Raw genomic sequence first — 24572 nt, 5'->3', positions numbered from 1 at the left:
AAGTCCCCTGTTTCAAGCTCTCCTCAGCCACAAATTCAGAAAGTGTCCTCAGGAAAGCCTTTATCCTCAGGGGCCATTTGCAAATGTGAGTGAAATAGTGCTATATCTCAAAGGACTATTGCGAATAATTTATGTGAAGGGGTTCAAACACTCATTCTGCACTATATAAACGCTGAATATTATTTAAGAACGACATAATTCCCCCTCAGTTGAGACGCTGCTCACTTCGAGAGTTGGGAAATCCACTCAGGACGCTCACTTACCATTGTAAAGGTTTGTTTTTATGCTCCCTTTCTTTAGGGTCTTTGTGTGTTTTTTCTCTCTCAGTTCCTTCATTAACTCACAAGTGGTATTCTTTTGGCATTTGTTAGTTTTCTCCCTCTCTTGTTTTTGCAGTTAGCCACCAAGGCAAATAAACGTGACGCTTTAACAAGTTTGCAGTGTCTATTGAACAAAAGCCAACACGCACACACTACAGAGCTATTTTTGGAGATGATAGAAGAAGCAGTTTATATTTTTATCAATATTAGCATATAAGGTATTTTTTATTTTTTTAAAAAGGCTTTCAGCTAGTTTACTGAAAGCTCTTGTAGAAATAGCACTGAGAAACACTGCAGGTATTAGTGAGCTATATGTAGGTCATTAAACTATTAACTTTTCCCCAAACAATTTCACATCCTCCCTCCCAGTTCACATTATCAACTCGGATAAAATTCTGTGAAAATCCACAGTGCCAGCCAGTTCATGATCCAATTTTAAATTGCAAATAATATGTTCTTAGAATAATTATTCTTTTCCCATCTGCTAGGGGGGAAATTGAATGTGCAGTTTGCTTATGTATTTATAGCAGGTAGAGGGGTGGGCGGGAGGGAGTTTTATAAACAAACTTAGGCCCCCAAAAATCTCTATTATAGTTACAGAAGGCATATAAAAGTCATGCTTTTTCTCAATATAAGAAGCACATTTTATGAGCAGCAAGATTCATCTAGTTTGGTTTTATTCTGCTTCTCAGGACATGAATGGTGTTTCAACACAAGGTTCTCTCAGTTTGATTGTTCTGTGATTTGTAACAATGTGATTTGTTTATATTTTTGTGTGTAGACCGGTTTGAGGTCACTTGTGACAAAAAGCAGTATGTGAGCAGGTGGCGCTGTGGTCTAAACCACAGCGCCTAGGACTTGCCGATCAGAAGGTTGGCGGTTTGAATCCCCGCAACAGTGTGAGCTCCCATTGCTCGATATCAGCTCCTGCCCACCTAGCAGTTTGAAAGCACATCAAAGTGCAAGTAGATAAATAGGTACTGCTCTGGCAGGAAGATAAATGGCGTTTCTGTGCACTGCTCTGGTTTGCCAGAAGCGGCTTAGTCATGCTGGCCGCATGACCCAGAAGCTGCCTGCGGACAAAAGCTGACTTCCTCAGCCTGTAGAGCAAGATGAGCGTGCAACCCCAGAGTCGTCCGCGACTGGACCTAATGGTCAGGGGTACCTTTACCTTTACCTAAGCATACTTAATCATCATCAGCAGCAGCACCCTCATTTTCCTTCCAAGCAGATAAGCAAAGTGCTTGAACCTGAACTGGGGTACCTTTCTCCTGTATCTGAGAAGCAAAAGGGTAGCAGCAGAGTAGACTGCGTAACTCAAGTGTTGCCAATGTAGAAGGCCTAGATATGCCCCCCCCCCCCCGTGCCTTCTGGTTCCTGCCCATGTCGCTCTCCTTACTGAAATGAAGCATAAAAGAGACATTCCATTGTACCCAATAGCTGTGATATGTGCTTGGTTTTGGTATGTTTGTGTGCAGAATCCACAACAGCCCCCCCCCCCAAAGGTTGGCAGGTCCTAATTTAACTCACACAGCTTGGCTTACCATACTCATTAAGGACTCACTTTATCCTGGGATTTTTCCAACCTGTTTGCTAGTTTGTTAATCATGCCAGCGCATGAGAACCAACACACAAAACCCACAATATTTCAAGTGTGTACTTTTAAAACACATGGGCTCTAGTCAGTATATTTAATCTCCTTTTCCTCAGTTTTCAGGGCAGAATAACAATCTTGCTACGGTTCTTATTTTTATAGTACGTATGTAAATTGCTACCCAAGTTTTATTCAATACTTAGAACAAGTTTGTGAGGTAGAGCTTCTGTTATCATTCTCATTTTCATGTAGGTAGGCATTGAGGCTCAGAATAAATAACTTGATGAATATCAGTCAAATAGGCCCGCGGTGAAACAAGTTTCCCAAGTCTCTGGCACAACTCTGGCGGTTTTAGTGGTGCCATACTAGAGTTGACCATATTGGTCAGTTTACATTTCCCCATGGTGATAATTATGATGATTCATATGCCGTCCATCTGACTGGTTTCCCCAGACACTCTGGGCTATTTCCCAAAAAATATTTAAAACATAGTAAAACATCAACCATTAAATACCTCCCTGAACAGGGCTGCCTTCAGTCCAAATGAATGTCTTAGTGAAGCAAAATTACTCATCTTATTGACCAGATGAGTTTAGTAGAGTTCTGTTGAAAGCATTACAGTATTCCGGGAGGTTCAGTCAAGCAACAACATATGACCAAGGAATTTAGAAGAGTCACTAGCACCGGCAACAACTAAGGCAGCATCTGGCAGAGATGCTCTGTCCCTGAGGAAAGGACATAAGAGGGTAGAGGAATGCCTATTCTAACTGGAGACTGTTGGTAGATGATGGTGGAAGCAAGGGTAGCTCAATTGACACCATAAAGGTGCATGTCTGCTGGTTGACTAACAGTCTACAGGGCAGCTATTGATGTCAGCAGGGATGCTAGCCAATCATCAGCCATGCGCTTGCTGACTGAGTTGCCTCCAGCCTCTACTGCTGCCTCCCAATTATCACAAGTAATGAACCATCCCATATCAATTGCTCTTCAGCAGTGACAGTGTATAACTGCAAATGAACCACCTCACCATGCTCGTATTGGCTACTAAACCATAGGAAATTTCACGTGTGGAGAGGATCAGCTAGAATGCAGACGTATCTTCTGATTGGTCCATCATATTATAAACTAGTTCTGCTTGTTTCTTATCATTTATTGCAGGGATTCAGGGGAAGTGAGGACTTCCTCCATTCATTCCCTCCATTCTAAATCATTGTGTACTGCTCATAAATCAAAATTATACATGCTTATGATTTTGCACAGCTCATTTATCCAGTCCAAAAATGTCTTATGCTTGAAACTTGACTTGTTATGGTTTAATAGCTGGGTCTTTTTAGGACTTGTAAAACTGTCATTGTGGCCTTATAGGCTGGCTTTTAATAGAATCCTGCAAATTTATAAAGAACTTGTGATGTGCAAGAGTAAGTGAAAATACCCAAGACTTGAGATTTTTCAGAAGCCTTGAAGGGTGTGCCTAATGGATGTGCATTAGAGCAAAGCATCCAATTTGTGGGGGAGGGGGGTTATTAAAAAAATATTTCCTTGTGTCAACATTTTGTTCATTTGTTGATAGCCGCCCTGAGCCCGGTCTCGGCCGGGGAGGGCAGAGTATAAATAAAATTGTATTATTATTATTATTATTATTATTATTATTGAAGCCATAGGTGTGAATGAAGACATTCTGTCTTGTAAAAGGTTCCAGGCTCAGCTAAAAAGGTCCTGCCGTACACGTAGGCTGTGTATGTCTTTGTTAATTTAAAATATCTATATCCTTCTTTTCCAGCTTGAACTGTCTAAAGCAACACAACAAGCTATATGTGGCAGTATCGACTGCACCTCACATTTTCAGAAAGGGATATAGGCAGTTCGTTTATTTTTGGTAGAGTAGAAGGCCGTTAGACATGGAAACAACAATAAGGCACCACGAAGCTTGAAACCCCAGTAAACCTTGTACTTAAGGCTTCTGTAGGGTAACAAGTTTAAATAACTAAGAAGAGTGAGAATAACTGGAAGTAACCAAGTCTCCTTTATGCATGGGAACAGGGAAAGTAGGGATGACCATGTGTTCCCAGAATTTTCATTCAGATCTGTTCAGACTGATTGAGATCAGGCCTGGTGGATTCCACCATCCTTATCTATCAGTCTCCCTGCCCTTTCCTCCTTTTTTGGTGGTGCTGTGGTCTAAACTACAGAGCCTAGGGCTTGCCAATCAGAAGGTCGGCAGTTCGAATCCCCGTGACAGGGTGAGCTCCCGTTGCTCGGTCCCTGCTCCTGCCAACCTAGCAGTTCAAAAGCACAAAGTGCAAGTAGATAAATAGGTACCACTCCGGCAGGAAGGTAAACAGCATTTCTGTGTGCTGCTCTGGTTCGCCAGAAGCAGCTTAGTATTGCTGGCCACATGACCCAGAAGTGTAGGCCGGCTCCCTCAGCCAATAAAGTGAGATGAGTGCCGCAACCCCAGAGTCAACCATCCAGCTCCAGTTTTCCTCGATAGCATAGAATGATTACAAATCCAGGGAGAGAGCTGCCTTGCAAATGAGCAAAGGGCAGCTTGTATGTGTTATACAATTTTGGATATGAATGGCCAGCAGTTGACCCAGTGGCCAACCAGATGCCCCTTGGAAACGCCTGACCTGTGATTCCCAGCAGCTAGTAATTAGAGGTGTAACATTCTGACAGTGGAGGTAGAACATAGCCACTACAGCTGTTCACCTTGTCCTCTGTGAATTTGTCTAATCCTCTTTTCCATGTTGGTGGCCATCACTGCCTCCTGTGGGAGTCTGTCCCATAGTTCAATTATGTGTGGCATAAAGAATTACTTTCTTTTATCTGTCTTGAACATTCCAACATTCAGCAAGTGTTCCAAAGGAGGTGGAAAAACTTCTCTGTATATACTTTCTTCATACCATGTGCAATATTATAAACTTCTACCATATCACCTCTTACTCACCTTTTCAGTAAACTAAAAATCATCAAGTGCTGGATCCTTTCCTCTTAGAGGAGCTTTTCCATTCCTTGATCAAAGTTTTGATCCTAGTTGCGATGTTCCACCCTTTTGATATAGCGGTATCTTTGTTGTGACAGAAGCAACTTTGTTGCAGTATATAATTACCCAATGCATTAATTAGAAAGGTTAAGAGGGCTCCAGAGCAACCCCATCCTCAAGTGAGCTCAGCTAATAATTGGTCTGAAACATAACCTCAAAAGAGACAAGTGAATTTGGGGGTCAAGTAAGACTTCAAATTATATGCTTCAAAGCACCATGTTCCTTTCAAACTCATCCATACTGGAATAAGAATATGCAGATGCAGCCACTGACCAAGGATGTCAATATCAACATTTTTTTCTCCTTGTATGCCTCAGATGGGCAGGAGGAGCTTTTTGCACAAACTCATAGCCCGTATATTGGGATTTAAGTGTAAACTGACCAGTTTACTACTGAATGTCTCTAGTTGAGCCAACAAAGTGGTCAACTTGAACAAGGGCATCCCTTGCATATAGCATCCCACCACCAATACACAGTATGTGAGTGTGCCAGAAGAGATGGAAGGATTGAATTTGTCGTTGTTATGGAGGTGCATACATGCAGAACGTCGATGCACTTGATGTGCCTCAAAACTAGTCTTTGAAAGCCAAACACTAAACCGGCTGATGCAGTTGCATTTTCCAAAGAGAAAAATGAAATGTGGGGTTCTGTTTTGCACATATGTGGTTTTATTTTGTTTCTCTTTTTAGTTTCATTGAGAGAGAAAATAACCTTGCATCAAAGTATATCTGCTTGTTCTTTGGCACTGTGACTTACCTAGTTATGAACCTAGGAAGTTGCCTTACGCCAGGCCATTTTGTCCATCGATCCCAGTATTGTCTAGCTGTGACTGGCTCTTCAGGCTCTCAGGTAAAGATCTTTCTCATAATCTATTTACCTGACCCTTCTAGTTGGCAGTGCCAGAGATTGAATCTGGGACCTTCAGCATGGAAAGCAGGTGCCCCACCACAGAACTAAAACCTTAGATTTTGAAGCAAGAGCTGATAGACAATCACAGCAATCTTTTCTAGTTTTTAGCTGCCTACAATTAACAATGTTGATGCATCTTTAAGCTCAGTGTTCACAATTACTGGCATGCGTTCTAATATTTACGGATTTCAGGAGTGAGGAATAATAATAATAATAATAATAATAATAATAATAATAATAATGGCACATTGCCAAATGTATTGAGATACAGTGGTGCCTCACAAGATGAAATTAATCCGTTCTGTGAGGCTCTTCGTCTAGCGGTTTTTTCGTCTTGCGAAGCAAGCCCATTGACAGCTTAGCGGATTAGCGCTATTAGCGGTTTAGCGGCTTTTAGCGGATCAGCTGATAAGCGGCTTAGCGGCTTGGAAAAAGAGGAAAAAAGGGAAAAAAAACCTGCAGGAACTCGCAAGACATTTCGTCTTGCGAAGCAAGCCCATAGGGAAATTCGTTTTGCAAAGCGCCTCCAAAACGGAAAACCCTTTCGTCTAGTGGGTTTTCCGTCTTGCGGGGCACCACTGTATGTCTGCCTGCCTGCCTGTTTCAAAGGGACTGAAATCCTGCAGTCTAATAAGCAGAAGGAGGCTCCCTTATTCAGTGAACTTGTTCTCATGAGGAAGCGTGCAGTTAACGGACTCTTCTGGATACAGTCTTGAGGGACAGGTAGCAAGTTTAAAAGCCTATATAATCTACAGTTGTGCAAGGCTTTCCAGGCATTACTGCAGCTTCCCCTTTCTGTTGCGTAATTTGTCGTGTACCTTTGGCCATGTTTTCTCCATACAGCTTGTGTAGTCTGATCAGCCATTGCTAAATAATCCTATCAGATGATCTTGAAAGTTTATACAATAATATGCTCTTTGTACGCCAGAACTGTGAATGGTTCCTCATGGACCAGAAGCACATGTCAACAAGCAGTTGTGCTTTTAGCATAGTGTGTCCAGCTCTTTGAAACTCTATTCTAATAGAAAGCCTGCAGGACCCGTCCCTGCTAAATTTCAGACACCAGGTTTAGTGAGTTTTATTTCAGGAGATATTTACACTAGTTTTTCTATTTCTGATGCTTTAATCTGTGTTTTATGTTTTGCATATTGTGTTGAGTTTGTGGGTGCCTTGACTCTAAAGTCCTGAATGCTCTAATGGAGGGCGATGAACGTATTGAAAACCTGAGACTTTATCCAAAATGTTGCCCTTTATGAAGTTGTGACCTGAGAATGCCTAAAGCCACAAATGTGTCTGTTCCTTACAAAAGCTTTCTACATTTACTGCCCCAGTAATGCAGAGTTGCTAATTCATCATTATGAATGCACTACAAAGATAACAAAGGAGAAAGACTGGGATTTGAGCAAACAGGATCTTGTTTGAACACAAGTAGCTTTAGTAATTGGCAAACATGAGCAGGCAAAGTAAGGGGAGAAAATGTGAACTGTAAACAGCTTAATGTTTTTGCAAAAATTTCACTATATGAAAGACTGTATTAAAGCAGCCTCTTTTGTTCAGCCACTCCAGTTCTCTTAATCTGAGTATTTCTTCTGAAATAAGTTTAAATGTTTCACTAGACAAGCCATGCCAGTGTTGTGATTAGTTAGCATATGTCATCCTCAGTGGTGAAGTGGTATACAGTGGTGCCTCGCAAGACGAAATTAATTCGTTCCGCGAGTTGCTTCGTCTTGAGATTTTTTCGTCTTGCGGAGCGCGGATTCCCCGGGTATTAACGGCTTTAAGAAAAAGGAAGCAAACTCGCAAGACGTTTTCGTCTTGCAAAGCAAGCCCATAGGAAAATTCGTCTTGCGAAGCACCTCGAAAAATGAAAACCCTTTCGTCTAGCGAGTTTTTCGTCTTGCGAGGCATTCGTCTTGCGGGGCACCACTGTAGTTAGCATGTAATGGATCGCTTGCTGAACATATTATAATTATTTTTACTTAATTTCAGATGTTGGTTCAATAGTCAAATAAACCAACACTTCATTACAATGGTATATTTATATTTACATTTAGCTTCACAGTAGAATTCAGTGCATGCCAACTCAAAAGTAAACATCTCAGAATTTAAAGGGGCTTGCTCCCAGATAAGTTTCTATAAGGTTGCAGACTAAATTAGGGTATGTTAAGAAGTTGAAACAGGAGTCTCCTTTGGCTTTTACTATGCTGGAAGATCTGAAAGCTTCAAAAGCAAAAAAAAATCGGGGGGGGGGAGTTAAATGTAATTGCACAGATGTAAAGGGACGCGGGTGGCACTGTGGGTTAAACCACAGAGCCTAGGACTTGCCGATCAGAAGGTCCGCGGTTTGAATCCCCGTGACGGGGTGAGCTCCCGTTTCTTGGTCCCTTCTCCTGCCAACCTAGCAGTTGGAAAGCACGTCAAAGTGCAAGTAGATAAATAGGTACTGCTCCGGCGGGAAGGTAAACGGCATTTCCGTGCGCTGCTCTGGTTCGCCAGAAGCGGCTTAGCTATGCTGGCCACATGACCAGCTGTACGCCAGCTCCCTCGGCCAATAAAGCGAGATGAGCGCCGCAACCCCAGAGTCAGTCACGACTGGACCTAATGGTCAGGGGTCCCTTTACCTTTACCTTTACTTGGATGATATTGTCATGCTGTTGGGCATGAGCGCTTGGTCTCAGACTGCATTCCAGGGGGAAGGGCCCTTGGTGTTTGTCCTAGCAGTGGAAGCACTTTCTAAGTGAATAACTTTAATTCAGGGCTGCAAATTATTATTCATTGCTGTTGGAATGCCAGAGTTTTTTTGTTATGCAATTAGTGAAGTAAATTGTGAACAAAGAACAGCTGGGAGAACTGATCTGAGCTCTGACAGAGGAACATTTCTACATCAGTACAAGTGAAACCCAAAACCCATTCAGAGCCGTTAATCATCCATCAATCACATTGAATTGTTTAGTGTCTGACTGCAAATTTCTTCATAGTCCTCTTACTTTATATGCAAAGTGCATTGTGCCACCAGGAAACGGATGCTAAAATAACTTTTCCAAATAACTTTGGTTCAAAAGGTTGCGAATCTGTTTTCTGTGGCATTTCCCCCCCCCCCTTCGTGTTGTCTGGAACCCATATCAATAAAACTTAATAGGAGGCTGAAAGTGAAATTACAGCAAACTGTGCACTTAATAATACCCCAGTGGGAGCTCATTAATATCTCAACAGGTACACTCATGCATTATCTTAATCGCACATGATCCTTAAAGAAATTGCCTTTTTATTTTTATTAAAAGTTTCCTAACAACTGTCTTTTGGAAAGAAGTTTCAGGTTGGTCTCATTTTATTAAATTCTGCCTCGGTAGCAAAAGAGATGAATAGCAAAATTTACTTAGTAATTTGAAGTGATATAACATTAGACATTGCATTTATATTGCTATTAATGTCAGTGTTTCTTTTTACACAGTGGGAGAAACCAAGCAAGTAACAGAGCGAAAGCAGTAGGGCAGAGGAGATTGATCAGCCAGCAGTGGCAGATGTCACAGTGAAGCAGGCTATATATCCTTTGTGGATTGCTCTCTCCCATATTCTAAGTGAGACACAGTAGCAACAATGCAACCATGAGATTCAATGCTCACGTTGGGTTGTGGCCAGAGAAACGAAACTGTACAATTTATTTATTTAATAAAATATAGACACCGCTTGGTTGTAAAAACAGAACCTAAAAACAAAACAAAAACGAGGCTACAAACTTCTGACCATCTGTGGGTGATACTCAGAGTAAACATTCATTTAGAGTCAATGTTTAGAGTAATTGTTAATTTAGCTTACTTGGGGGGGGGGGGCAACCTGCATTCAAATTCACATTTTCAAGTGTGATCAGCAAAATGTAAAGCAAAGGTAAAGGGACCCCTGACCATTAGGTCCAGTCGTGGCCGACTCTGGGGTTGCGGTGCTCATCTCGCTTTATTGGCCAAGGGAGCTGGCGTACAGCTTCTGGGTCATGTGGCCAGCATGACTAAGCCGCTTCTGGCGAACCAGAGCAGTGCATGGAAATGCCTTTTACCTTCTCACCGGAGCGATACCTATTTATCTACTTGCACTTTGACATGCTTTCAAACTGCTAGGTTGGCAGGAGCAGGGACCGAGCAATGGGAGCTCACCCCGTCGCGGGGGTTCGAACCGCCAACCTTCTGATCAGCAAGCCCAAGAGGCTCAGTGGTTTAGACCACAGCACCACTTTCCCTCAAAGATCAAGAACTCAGAACATTTCAACATTTACTTTCCCCCCTGTTAATAACCACCAATCTAAATAGCATTTCTGGTGTGCTTTGTTAAACTCTGATTGGCTTTTTATTGTTAGGTTAGTTTAAGGCAGGCTTGGCCCTCCAGCTGTTTTAGGATTTCAGTTCCCATCATCCCTGACCACTGGTCCTGTTAGTTAGGGATGATGGGAGTTGTAGTCCCAAAACATCTGGAGGGCCGAGTTTGGCCATGCCTGGTCTAAGGGGTTAGTCCTCCAACTGGGTTGGGACCATGAATTTCTTCACTGTTGTGGTTCCTTTTAGAAATGCAATCCACTATATATGTGGAGATATTTCCCCATCCCTACTCAGGCCCCCTCTCATAATGAATGGGATGTTGGGGCAGAGCCATGGAGCCAACCTCTGAACAGCTGGCCTGGGTGAGGCTGAGGTGGATAAGGCGATAGCCAGGTCAGGGCTTTGTGAATGCACAGGCAACCCAGCGGCCTGCCACAGCCACAGTCTCAATGTTGTTGCCACCCTGCCTGCTCCAGCCCTGCCCAGGGAAGCTATAGCATCACTGGTGTTAGGAGAGCAGCTTCACAACTTGGGCCCACCACACTGCCACTTCTCCAAGAGTTAAATTAAGAATTATTGGTCCCTATATCACTGAGGGAGGGACGCGGGTGGCGCTGTGGGTAAAAGCCTCAGCGCCTAGGGCTTGCCGATCGGAAGGTCGGCGGTTCGAATCCCCGCGGCGGGGTGCACTCCCGCTGCTCGGTCCCAGCGCCTGCCAACCTAGCAGTTCGAAAGCACCCCCGGGTGCAAGTAGATAAATAGGGACCGCTTACCGTCGGGAAGGTAAACGGCGTTTCCGTGTGCTGCGCTGGCTCACCAGATGCAGCTTTGTCACGCTGGCCACGTGACCTGGAAGTGTCTCCGGACAGCGCTGGCCCCCGGCCTCTTAAGTGAGATGGGCGCACCAACCCCAGAGTCTGTCAAGACTGGCCCGTACAGGCAGGGGTACCTTTACCTTTATATCACTGAGGGATAGTTCATGAAAAATATCTGCAAGTGTGCTCAATGAGAATAGAGGCAGCAGTTGACCACCAAGGTGGTACCTGGGGCTCGGAAAAATATATTGCCCTAAGCCATAGGGCACTTTTCTGTTGCACTTTTGTTTATGGAGGGGGAGGAAGATTTACCCCATATTCTTTCTCTGCATGGTCCAAAGGGCTATCAATTCTGTGTGAAGCATACATCTCACTGGATGGTACATTTGTAGAGTCTGCATCAGTTTTTCTGTTGAGAGACTATGGAAAACATCTGTTTTCATCCATTTTTTTGGCTCAGTTTAATCCCTACAACACAGGGATGTTTTCACTGCATCTGTTATGAAATATGTTACAGCACTCAATCATGTTCAGTAAACCCTGACTTTCAGAAGAAACTCAGTAAGAAAAGAGGGGGGATAGCTCTCCCTGGGGAGGAAACAAAAAAGATTTCGAGAATAGAGTTCTGTACAAATAAGGTAATGGGGGGAAAATATGATGAAGAGCAATGCAATAAAATGCCAATGGATGCATTCTATTTGATTACTAGGATTTCTATGTACTTTTCCATGCATTGTAGCTTTGCAGCACAATATGAAAAAGAAAGAGTTCTTGAAAACAATTATATATATCAAAATGATATTGAAAATTATACTGGACTTTTAAAAGTGAGTCCTGCCATTGCATTTTAGAAGGTTGGCTTCTCTGTTCAAGTGCAGATCAGCACCAGCCTATGGATCACCACTCTGTATGGCACTGAAGAAGACTCCGTACCAGCCACATGAAAGCCATTGGTTTCTGCACACTCATCCACACACAGATCCTCCATCCTGGAAGCATAATCACAGTCCTGAGTGCCAATTAGGGAGGTGTGGAGGAGCACATTTGACCCTTGGGCTTGAGGTTCCTCACCCATTCAACCCAATGTAAAATATTAGACCAACAAACCAGAATAATGATAAATGGCAATCTCATTGAAAACTAGCCATTTGTTTAGTTTTGCTGCTGCTACGAAGAGGAATACTCTGTGAATGGTATAGAAATCTTCATCTGATTAAAAAAAAGCCCCATGAATATCATTTATAGACCAGCTGGTGTGCAAGGACAAAGAACAATATACTGCCGGCTTAAACCCCTGGCACTACAGGGCAAAGCAAACAACATTTTCAACTAGATTGGTGCCAAGGTATCAGCCGTGGTATCAGCAGGCCAAGGGAATGAGGTGATACATTTCATTCAGATTGCAGAAGGCACAGAGTGAAACCCAGTAAAATCCTGCCTGATGTTAAGTTCCAGTAAATATCTGAATGTACTGTTCATTTTTAAGCAAAACTTATATTTGGGGCGGAATTGTCCATTTAATCCATATCAACCAGGCTACATAAACCAAACTTCCTCAGCAAGACTATAAGGCTCAAGGACAAAGTCCTTCTTGAGATACCCTTAAGAACCAGGACATTTGTGACTTTAAAGGTTAAAAACCTACAGTTGAATTGAGCCCAGAAGCATGGCAGCAATCGCTGCAGCACCTTGAGATAGGCAAAATATGCTCCGCTGAGGCTAGAGGCCAATCTGCACATTAACATTATTCACACTTGCTTTAAAAAGTGTGCTTAAATTGGCTGCTCTCATTCTGAAGAAAAAATAGCTGCAGGGCCCCCGATCAAGAATGTGTTTCTAATCCAGATCGGGAACTGTGCCAGTTTCCTCCTGAAAATCATTTTCCTCCTACTCAGCTTCCATTTGCCCCCCAAAGGCTCTGTTCCATGCAAACAGGACTATTGGGGGCAAACTTCCAATCCAGATCAGGAGTACATAAAATTGGCCAGTTTAACTCTCTATTCCAATGGGGCTGCTTCGAAATATAGCAGCTACAGTATTTCATATATTTGAAAAACAAATATTACGGTAACAGATAGGTAGCCATGTTGGTCTGCCATAGTCAAAACAAAACAAATTCCTTCCAGTAGCACCTTAAAGACCAACTAAGTCAGTTCTTGGTATGAGCTTTCGTGTGCATGCACACTTCTTCAGATACCAAGAAGTGTGCATGCACACGAAATGAAGAATGAAGAATGAAGAATGAAGAATGAAGAATGAAGAATGAAGAATGAAGAATGAAGAAGTGTGCATGCACACGAAAGCTCATACCAAGAACTGACTTAGTTGGTCTTTAAGGTGCTACTGGAAGGAATTTGTTTTGTTTTAAATATTACGGTAGTTGGTCTATAGGGTGCTACTGGACAATTTTTTTTAAATTTTTATTTTGAAAAGCAAATTTAGCAAACCTGAACCCTTTGTGCTCTGTGTAGTACTCAACAATCATGGGTCAGTCCTATTCAAATTCCTAGGAATATGTTTAATTTACTAAGCTATCGGGGTCCAATTTACCATGACAGAAAGGAACAGGAAAGCGGAACTACCAAATGTCAAGCTAACTGTGCTTCATTTTGTCACCAAAAACTTTGCAAAACAGGGTAAAAATAAGGCAACCATTACCCCCCCCCAAAAAAAAAATTACACTAAGAGAGTTTGAGAGAGCTGCCCCTCTGCAAAGAAAAGAAGAATACACACTCAGGTTATAAACGTGTCTCACATGATCCTTGTTTAGAAGAAGAGTTTGTGGTGAGAATCACTGAGGACTGTTGAGGTGAAACCCTGCAGCTTTAAGATTGAATGCTCATGCTGGGTCTCTATTACATATCAATCCGAAGGTGCTTATGTAATGGATTTATGGTTCATGGCTTCCCAGTCATTTTTTAAAGTGTGAATTAGCCAAGATGCTTTTTTTGTGTGCTTAAACAAATTCCATCTCCTTGTCAGCCTCTCTTCTCTTTCTACTTTTAATCCTGCAGCAAAGCCATGGTAATGCTGAATTTGTTGACATCCCTGCCATTCCCATGGCAGCAGGGTGCGGTGCTTTAAACACCGGAGCATCGCAGGATCAAAAACAGGAAAGAAAGAAAGTATAGCAGGGCTCCAACCCTGAATTCTAATACTGACATTTTTATAGCAGCAGAGCATGCATTAGGAACTTTTGTTGTCTCTTTTGTTAATGCATTTACTCTCTTTAGTTATGCCTAAGTATCCATCCCACTAAAAGCTGTCTCTTTGATATTTTTGTATTTCAGAAAGAGTTAGCCACCCCTCTTTGGCTGGCCAATACTCAGGCTTTTGGTTGTTGTTTTATTTAGTTCGTATATGAACAGCTTCCCACGAGGTAACCCAATGTACTATATTATATACTGTATACAGTAATCCCTCATTTACACACATTTGACTTACACGATTTCAACTACCTGCAGAGGACAACAAACACAAGCCAGCGTTTTGAGTTCAGTCCACCGTGTGCTGGGGGCCTTATGCAAAGCATGTGGAGTAATCACCAAGTAGCATTTTGGGGGGAGGGATTGGGACCTAATTTTACAGATAAGTATTTCTGTATACCTTTGTATTGTTCCTCGGTGTCCCTGTTTTACCTCCCAAGTTGATCAGCATCTGCCTACCTGAATTCTGCATTAGAGGGAACGAAAAATATGTTCATAAATACCAATGATGCTGAGAGACTGCTGTATTCTCTCAGGAAATTGTGGATGTTTTTGAGTTCCCAATATCTTGTCAATGACATATGTTTGTGTTGCACACTCCACTTCTCATCCCTACCAGAAAAGGCCCTTGACAGCTGAACACTCACAATTTATAGTAGTTCACTAGCTTGAGTTTTGATTCTAGACTTCCTAAATTTATGATTCCCGTATGATTGCAGATTCTTGGCTGCTTTGTTTACTGACAAGCATCTCTCTCTTGAAGACACCTTTCAGTTTCCTATTCATCTGTGACTTGATTGCTCTAGAATTGAACTTTTTGACTCAAGAAGTGGTATATTGAGCTTTTTCTTTTCTTTTAGCTGACTTGAGCAGATGTTGTTTGTTTCATACATATGAGATGGTAACTTTGTGCTGTAAATTGCAGTGATGATCCTTCAGGGAGTAGATATGATGGAAAGAGGACTTCAGCATAGCTCACGAAGTTTATTGCAGGGCTTGCAGGAAATATTGGACCAAACTGGTGACACTGCAAAAAAGAAAAGAAAGGGGGAAAACAATCTGTACAAAATTCCTCATGCCACACAAAGTTTATATGCACACACACACACACACACACACACACAGGGAGAGAGAGAGTGGTACCTCGGGTTAAGAACTTAATTCGTTCCGGAGGTCCGTTCTTAACCTGAAACTGTTCTTAACCTGAGACACCACTTTAGCTAATGGGGCCTCTCGCTGCCGCCGCACCGCTTCTGCGCAATTTCTGTTCTAATCCTGAAGTAAAGTTCTTTACCCAAGGTACTATTTCTGGGTTAGCACAGTCTGTAACCTGAAGCGTCTGTAACCTGATGCATCTGTAACCCAAGGTACCACTGTATATATATGAGAAAATGTGGAATGAAGCTGACATCTGGATTATGTGTCTCAAGAGTTAAACACACACACAATCAGATTTAAAGCCCTGTGTATCATGCGGCAACTCACTCATTTAAAAAGGAAACAAAGAATTTCAAGAAGCCAGGGCTTTATTTAATTCCTTTTCAGATTTCTCACCCATTAGATTCCTTACCCACCCCTTACCATAAGGTCCCAGGATGGGTTACAAATAATGACTGCTTATGAGCACATACATTTTTTTATTGCTGTTGACACCCCACTCCACCCCATCTTGCATGGTAGGCAAGATGGTAGGGACATGTCAAAGCCAGGGGGCCTGTCAAAGGAGCCCATTCCTTTCTTTAATGCCCTGTGTGTTGTTATAGATTTCTCTTTCCAGTTATTTAACCTGCTGGAAAACAGTCCATCAGCATAGTCCACTAACCAGGACAAAGAAGCCCTCCAAGCTAAAGGGATAGCTTGACTTACAGGTTCAGGCATCTCAGAGTTGGCAGTGTGGTGTTTTTATGATATCTTGGTTTTGTTCTTATATATTGGTATATCTTTCTGAACATGTGGATTATAAATCCATTAAATAAATGAAAAAGGATCAGGGGAGCCGTGTCTCTTTTTGCCACGAGGTGAAACAGGAAGAGCAGCCTTGCCCTGCCACTGCCATCATACCTGCTGCCACTGCCGCCACTTCTCTGCCTGCCTGCAGGGCTGCCAGAGGCAGTCCACATAATGACTGACGCTGTTCTGAATATTGTTATATTTAGAGATAATGCTCCAAATTAGCCACCAAGTGATGCTGTTCACAAGGCCGTTTGGCAGGATGGGTGCTGACAAGCTCTCTGAACCTTGGGATAACTTAAGCCAGCTTTGGTCACCGTGCATGATGACCTATGTTGATAGAGAGACAGGGAAATGTGTCCTTGTTAATTCTACTCAACCTTTCAGTGGCTTTTGATAGCAACCTTTTGGAGAGGCTGTCTGAATTAGGGGTGGGTGACACTGCTTTGTGGTGATTCCAGTCTTATTTGGATGGTAGTTTCCAGTGGGTAATGCTCTTCGGCCCCTGGAGGCTTCACCGAGGGGATCCTCAGGGTTTGATTTCATCTCCCATGTTGTTTAAAATCTACACTAAACGACTGAGGTGGGATCTTCCAGAGTTTCAGAAAACGACGTCAGCAATATGCTGATGACACACAGCTCTTCTGCTCCTTTGCTTCTGCAGGTGTGGCAGTGGATGTGTTGGACTGTTGTCTTGCCTTGCTAATGGATGGGAGGCAGTATTAGGCTCAGGAACTTAATACCTCAAAGACTGCCTCTCCCATATAAATTGACCAGGAGACTGCATTCATCATCTGAGGCCCTTCTTCATGTGTCTCATCCATGAGAGGTCTGGAGGATGGCAACACAAGAACAGGCCTTTTCTGCAGTGGTTCCTCACCTGTGGAATGCTCTCCCCAGGGAGGCTCGCCTGGCGCCTTCATTACATATAGTTTGGTGCCAGGCAAAAGCATTCCTCCCAGGCCTTTGGCTAATTAAACCATCTATGACCTTTTTAATTGTGTGTTTGGGTTCGCTGTTTTTGTTTGTTATTTATTTTTGTGTTTTTACATTGTAAATTGCCTTGTGATCCTTCGATAAAGGTCAGTATAGAAATTTAATAACAGATGATAGATAGATAGATAGATAGATATAGATAGATAGCTCTAGATAGATGATAGAATAGTCTTTTGCTGGGTTTCTCTGCTGCAGTGCCAGCAGAAGAATTGAAGTGGCTTAGTCTTCATGTTCAGTCTCCCAGCAGGCCTGCTTATAATACAATAAATTATCTAAAAACCAATATTAACAACATTAACAAAATATCAACCAAGAAATAAACTACTGTATTTTTCGCCCTATAGGATGCACTTTTCCCCCTCCAAAAATGAAGGGGAAATCTGTGTGTGTCCTATGGGGCAAATACAGGCTTTTGCTGAAGCTGGGAGAGCGAGAGGGGTCGGTGCGCACCGACCCCTCTCACTCTCCAGGCTTCAGGATGCTATCAGCAAGCCTGGGGAGCCCGCGGGAGTTCCCGCAGGGCTCCCCACGCTGCAGATAGCAGCCTGCTGCCCAGCGCAAGGGGTGCCCTTAAGCAGAGCGCCCCTCGTGCCAGGCAGACATCCGCAGCGTCGGGAGCCCTGCGGGAGCTCTGCTTAGATAGCAGCTCTGCTTAAGGGTGCCCCGCGCACCGGGCAGAGATCGGCCAGCCCCACAAGCTCGGGGGACAGCTGGGAGGCGCAGCGCCGCCATACCACTGTTCCCCGACCTGGTTTTGGGGGGGAAATAAAGGGGGGGAAATTTCCCTTATTCCCCCCCCCAAAAAAAAAAACTAGGTGCGTCCTATGGGACGGAGCATCCTATGGGACGAAAAATACGGTAATCACTGTTGAATTCATAAACACACTCTCCGCACTATCATCATATTTTCGCTTTTGTAATATTTGTAATATTGCATAAATGTTATCAAATACGTGGTAGTAAGTATACCTTTTTATTTTGAAACTGTGATAGTAAATCTCTGTGTTGAAGATAGCACTCCTCAAATTCTTGCAAGAAGGTATGCTCAGGGTGATCCAGCCCCTTAAAAATTTCAGTTCCCTGTTTGAGACACTTACTGACTTGACAGGGACCTGTTTAAAATGAGCAACAAATTCTTTTAAAAATGCAATCCTAGCAGAAAGGCAAGTAAGGATAGGAAAGGTAATGAGGGATAGATTTCTCTTTAAAATGTAAGAAATGCTTCTATAACCTTGCCTGAAAGTTTGAGCACTTTTTTGGTGAATAATTTACAATAGCAAGGAGAGGCTGATGCAGCAGGTTCTTTCTGTTTGGTGACCTTACTGAAAATAATTATTAAATAATGCAGGGTCAGCCCTGTTAAACCAAACAGACATGTCAATGAACAGTGTAACGCTTCCAACAGAAAGATGTTGTCAAATGGTTACATATCATTATCAATGGGATTTGGCAGTGCTGTGTGGTTTTGAGTATGGCCATGATTGCACATACAAGAGTGAAATTTAGTATTAATAGGTGCTATTCAACCTTGCACTCTTCCAATCATTTTGTCTTTGCAAGCATTTCACCTTGCCGGATGCTATGATCTTCCCCCTCCTCTTCCTCCCATGCCCTGTTCTGGGGGTTCTTCCAATGCCTCCCCCAAACCAAAATCAAGAGGCATGAGAGAAGGAGATAAGGAAAAGCCCAGTTATGCAAGTGGAAGTCATTATGTGGGGTTTCCACTGGGGGGGCTGGTTAGGTGAATCCTGCCTATTCTTTTCTTAAAAGAGACACAAATCAAGGTCTCGTGTCTGAATAGTTCAATCAGAACATACATAGGCAGCCCTGGTGAAATTTCAGAAGGCAGAGGTGGTCTGACTAGGAATTTTGCTGATTGGGAATTGGATTTGAAGTGCTCTACACTGCTCCATTATGTCCCGTGGAACAGCTGATGCACCTAATCCCTGAATTTTGGGGAGGGCTTCATACTTGAGATTCCAGTGGATCTGACGCTCAGGTCCTACTTGCCAGTTTTGTGAGAACAGGATGCTGGATTAGATAGGCTTAGCCTGATCCAGCAAGCTCTTATGTTTTTAATGGCTGGTTAACTGGATTTTCTCATAAATTGGCAATGGTTATGACTGAGATTGATGAGAGCCAAAGTAACAGAGATGATCACAAATTGGTGGGAACTAAGGCTCTAGTAGGCAGTATTCAGACTAGCAGAGCTAAGTGTAAACAGGCAAATACTCAAGAACCCTAAAGATGGTGAAATATTGTTGACAAATCACGCATCATAAAGTCCATGGGGGGGGGGCAAGCTTACCCAAGGCTTATCTCAAAGCATGCTAACTTATCCTTCATCAAATAGGTTCATGGAAGTTTTTTGGGGGACAAAACTGATAATAGTTTAATTGGCCTATTAGTATTCACATAATGAAAATCATTTGAAAGATGGCTTCATTGACTTTCACTTAGGCACTGACGGAGATAGAAAGTAACAGATGGGCACTGGGAAGACTAATTGTGTTATAGCTCAAGCTAATTGTTGTGCGTGTGTTGAGTTTATCAATTTATAACTCCAAATAATTGTTCTATTCCCTACAGATACCCCAAATCAGTTATGCTTCAACTGCACCAGAACTAAGTGACGACAGGCGCTATGATTTCTTCTCACGGGTGGTACCTCCAGATTCCTTCCAAGCACAGGCGATGGTGGACATCGTGAGAGCTTTGGGGTGGAATTATGTCTCCACATTGGCTTCTGAAGGAAGTTATGGAGAAAAAGGCATGGAATCTTTTATACAAATTTCCAGAGAGTCAGGTAGGTGACAAACCACGCTGCACAAAATGGGAACTTATTTTAAATACTATATTGAATGAAGCTTTATCCTTTAACATTATTCATACCTTCACAATTCCATTCCTATGGTTTCTTCATTTCTCTCTTCTCAACTTAACATACAGGTTTTTAGGAACAAAGCATTTATGAGTCTGAGAGCTAAATGGCATTAATGCTCTGTTGGAGAAAGATATAACAGTGAAATTGTATCAAGCTTCTGGTGTGCCCACTGTTAAAATCACGTGCTATGGTGAGATAGTACAAAGCAACGTTTTAGCATATTGAGTCCTTATCTCTTCACAGCCAAGAGTGCTTTTAAACCAAGCAATTTCTTAGATATAAACTTTATGTCAGACAATTCTTCTATGTCTTTCAAATAATTTTACACATATTTTTTTAAATCAGATGGGACAATGTGAGGAGGTATCAGCTTGAGGGATCAAAGGTTATTAGCTCTGAAGAGACACCAAACCTGTTTTAATGCAGTGGGCTTGGAAGCCTAGAGAAGTCCAGTCCATTGATATATGTTCAAAGGCTCCCCACTTACATTTGAAGATATTCCCACACTATTTGAGATAAATCAGTGGTTTTCAAACATACCTTTTTGGGAAACTTTTCCACAATGATGAGTCTGCTGTGGAACCCCTGCACATGTCTTTTATTGAAATACTAGTATGTGGTGGAAGATTCATGGCCACATTTTAGAATGTCCATCCATAGGTTTTGGCAGTAGATATCTGAAATCCAGTTGCCCACATTGCTGTTGCATACAGAGAGGGAGGGAGGTAAGGTGTCAGCAAGGTCAGCAAATGCACCTGTGGGAGCGCTGGCTTGGTTCTGCTGGTGTGTTTTCATCATAGTGACCTCACTGCTGCCTCAACCCTCTCCACCCTGGTATGTCGTAGTGATGTGCTGCAGCCCCACCCCATCACCTAGTACTGCTTATGGGCTCCGTCACTGCCTTGAGTACAAGCCGTTTTCCATGTGAGTTTATCTGCTGCTACTGATCTCCTCACTGAGAATCTTGATACATTTCCAAAGAATCCCAGGGTTCTCTGCAGCACAACTTGAGAGTCATGCACGGAACCTGTTTTGCCATAGCGAAATACATCATCTCAAAACAGAACACTCCAGATGGTAAGAAAATGAAAGCTAGTCTTCTGCTAGCTCAGATAAGCTGAGACATTTGGTGGATTTAAGAAGCAGGTTGTTACGGAGGAAAGTGTACCCCGGTGAAAGGATTTTGCTGCCTCTGTTCAGGATAGACTTAAGGACTCGAGGAGACTAAATAAGCCACTTGGATTAAAGTATCTGAATTTTACTTTTCATCAGGAGAGATGTATAAATGCTGCCACCCCAAATATATAACTCCATGTTCTAGTTACAGAAATGTGAATACTTGCAGAAATAGTATGTCCACGTGTAAAGTGATGGTCACACTACACCTTGAATTCATTGCCCAGTTTTTGTTATATTACCTTAACATACTTGCAATCAATATCGATCACTTGCAGTCAATACTTGCAATCAATACAGAAAGTGAGACTAAACAGTTATCATTCAGAAGTATGGTATTCCTTTTGCAGACAAAGGAATGAGGGTAAAAATACTGATATAACTCAGAAGTATTTTGTGGGGTGGGGTGGGGCAGTGGTGAGGTCAGAGTTAGGGCTAATCCAGCACCTCCCTGACCTCATTTTCACCCTGCCCCATTACAACATACACATTTCTGCCAGGATACTCCTGTGGTCACTTAATACATGCTCACTTCCCTCAGATTTTTTTTTTCTTTTTAAATTTCTGACATGGTTCTTATATTGGCTATTTTCCAGTCATCTTGTATACAAGGTGATTTTCATGGGTTGGATGAATGCCATTGCTGTAATTTAGTTTGTGGATTAGCCTCCTCCCCCACTTTTTAACACAGTTCTTCTAATGTAATGTATAATGGGAAGCAAAGGCGGAATATTTAAGATGATGGCAACACACATAATGTGTTGGGTTCTCCAATTTTCTTATTCATTCATTCATTCATTCATTCGAACTTTATATATCACCCTCTTTACCAGTTATGATTTCAGGGTAGTTTACAAAACTAAAATACCAAGAAACAGTAATGCAGAGTTTGGGGGGGGGGGGCGGGTGTTGAATGCCAGAAGTGTACATAGTTCCCTGTCAATGGTTTGGAGTTTCCATTGCTAACCTGGACAGAGTGTGCTGACTGCATCAAAGGGAGAGTTGAAGTGCTAGACTAAAACGTAAAAAGCCATCCTTTTTCCTTGCCACTCTGCTGTTGGATGGGCCATTTGGCCAAAATACGTGCTGAGTATTGTTCTGGAAAACTTGGTTTGGCTGCAGTTATCAACAGGCTGTATCATAGGCAGTGGGATTTTCGAGGCATTCCTAGGCAGGAAAGACTATCTGACATTGTTATTACATTGGCCATTTCCCAGTCACCTGGTGTGCAAGCTGATTTTCATGGGTTGTGGCAAAAAGTCACACCTGCCTGTCTCCAATGCTCCAGAGCTACTGGTTCTTTGACTTAGTGTTGGATACCACTGAGCTAGGTGAACTATTAATCTAACACATCAAGTTTTTAGGTAAAATAAACTAAGTAGACTAAACAAATACGTGAAACTGCGTCAAAATTTAAAATGTTTCTCATGGGTTTCAGATAGATTTGCCCTCCTATGAGATCTTCTCAACCTCCAATGAGATTTCCATCTAAAATAGGTCATGGAATAAATTTTCCATGATCTCAAGCAGCCACATGAAGTTTGTGTTTATTGCTGGATTAATTAACTAGTTCAGTGGCGGCAGCAACAACTGCATCTTTGCAGATTTCCTGCATTATCCATACGTCAAAGAGCATCTGTCTGATTAACAACACTCAAAGCTGTCATTGGGTAATTTAAAGCATCTTATTCTTGAGCATAATCCATGTAAAAATGGCAGTGGTGGGGAAGCTGCAGTTTCAAAAAGATCTCTTTAGAAGCAAGATACAATATGTTGATGTTTCAGAAGCTGCTGGTATTTACATGCATTTTCCTGGTTTGGACGCATATTAATGTAGCATTAAGGGGGAAATGTTTGGGATTTAATATTGCAGGAACTGATGAACTTATTTATTTAACTATTTATTAGTTAAATTTATGTTCCCTGCTCCCCACTCCTGGACACCCAGGGCAGAAAACAACAAAGAATTGAACAATTAAAAACTATTTCAATGCAGGTGTGTTTGAAGGAGCAGGGATAGCACATAAAGCCAAAATCACAAACAGGCAAAGCACACTCTCCCTACACCAGGCTTCCTCAACCTCAGCCCTCCAGATGCTTTTGGCCTACAAATCCCATGATCCCTAGCTAGCAGGACCAGTGGTCAGGGATGATGGGAATTGTAGTCTCAAAACATCTGGAGGGCTGAGGTTGAGGAAGCCTGCCCTACACCTTTGAACACTCTCCCAAAGTAGGTGAAAAATTTCCTGGAAAACCTGCGCATATGGCAGCCCATATCGGAAATGTTGATTTTGGGGCAATTTGTGCCCAGATTTTCACTTTTTGAAATATGGCAACCATACATTGTGCGGAACAAATATAAATACTAAGTGTTATTAATATTATGCTGGACATGCCATATTATGATGCATGTCTTGCATCAAAACTGGTACAGTTCAAAAGTGATTTGCTGGAATATGTAGGAGATTCTGGCTGGCTGACAGTCTGCATTTAATTCTTTCTGATGCTCAGCTTTCATTGATGTACAAGAAGTCTTCTCATAAGTGATAAAATGTTTATTATCCTCACCCTCAAATCTGTGCCAAATTACCTGTTATTCTGGGTTATTTCCCGGAGTAGCTGCCAAAGTGCTAAATTCTCAAGGCTTGCAACAGTAACTAGAGAACATTATTCTTTCTGTAATTTTTTAGACACACTAGCAGAATCGGAAGACCGCGACTTGTCCTTTTGGAGTTCATAATTCTTCTTAAAGTGACTTTTATTATGGGCACTTCAAGTTAGTTTAGATTTGTCTTTGTGACAGGGGATGAAGATCTGAATTGCATTCTGCAGTCTGTGTGGTTTGTTTGGGGGTTATTTTTAGCCCCCCCCCCAATGATTAAAATGTCAACAGATAATTTGGATTTACTGATGCTACTACTGGCCACAAATCTTAAACATCATATCTTTGATGAACTGGTTTTCTTAATTAGTAATTAGTGAGGTTAATTGCTGACTAAAAGGTTAAAAGGATGTGTGTGTATTAGGGAGGGAATGTTCAGTTAAGGATCAGACTGCAATAGCAATAAGGATAAGACCATTAAAAGTGAATTTCTTTTAACTTAGTGAGACTTACTTTGGGGCAAATTTATATAAGATTACAAGGAGAAAGAGCCTCAGCTCAGTGGTACAGCAGCTATGTGTGCATGCAGATTGCCCCAGCACTACCTTAAATCCCCAGTAAAACTTTTAACTGTTGAAGGATCAGGCAGCCAGTAAAGTCCCCTTCCCTCTTTAAATGGCAACATGTATTCTAATCATAGAGTCTTAAAATTGTAGAGTTGGAAGGGACCATGCGGGTTATCTAGTCTAACCCTCTGCAATACAGGAATT

At 42.2% G+C, this 24572-nt stretch overlaps 1 protein-coding gene across 2 annotated transcripts in view; it reads left to right on the top strand.

Moving 5' to 3' along the window:
• The window catches only part of GRM7 (glutamate metabotropic receptor 7), a 420893-nt gene that overhangs the window by 118167 nt on the left and 278154 nt on the right, over nucleotides 1-24572 (top strand). For both annotated transcript variants that reach the window (XM_081852489.1, XM_081852490.1), the window contains exon 2: nucleotides 19730-19946. In XM_081852489.1, the coding sequence (XP_081708615.1) occupies nucleotides 19730-19946 (217 nt within the window). The remainder of the gene's footprint in view (nucleotides 1-19729; nucleotides 19947-24572) is intronic.

The sequence above is a fragment of the Podarcis erhardii genome (genome assembly GCF_964252035.2).
Source record: "Podarcis erhardii genome assembly, chromosome: 2".
NCBI classification, from domain to species: Eukaryota; Metazoa; Chordata; class Lepidosauria; order Squamata; family Lacertidae; genus Podarcis; species Podarcis erhardii.
This window is presented reverse-complemented; position numbering and strand designations above follow the sequence as displayed.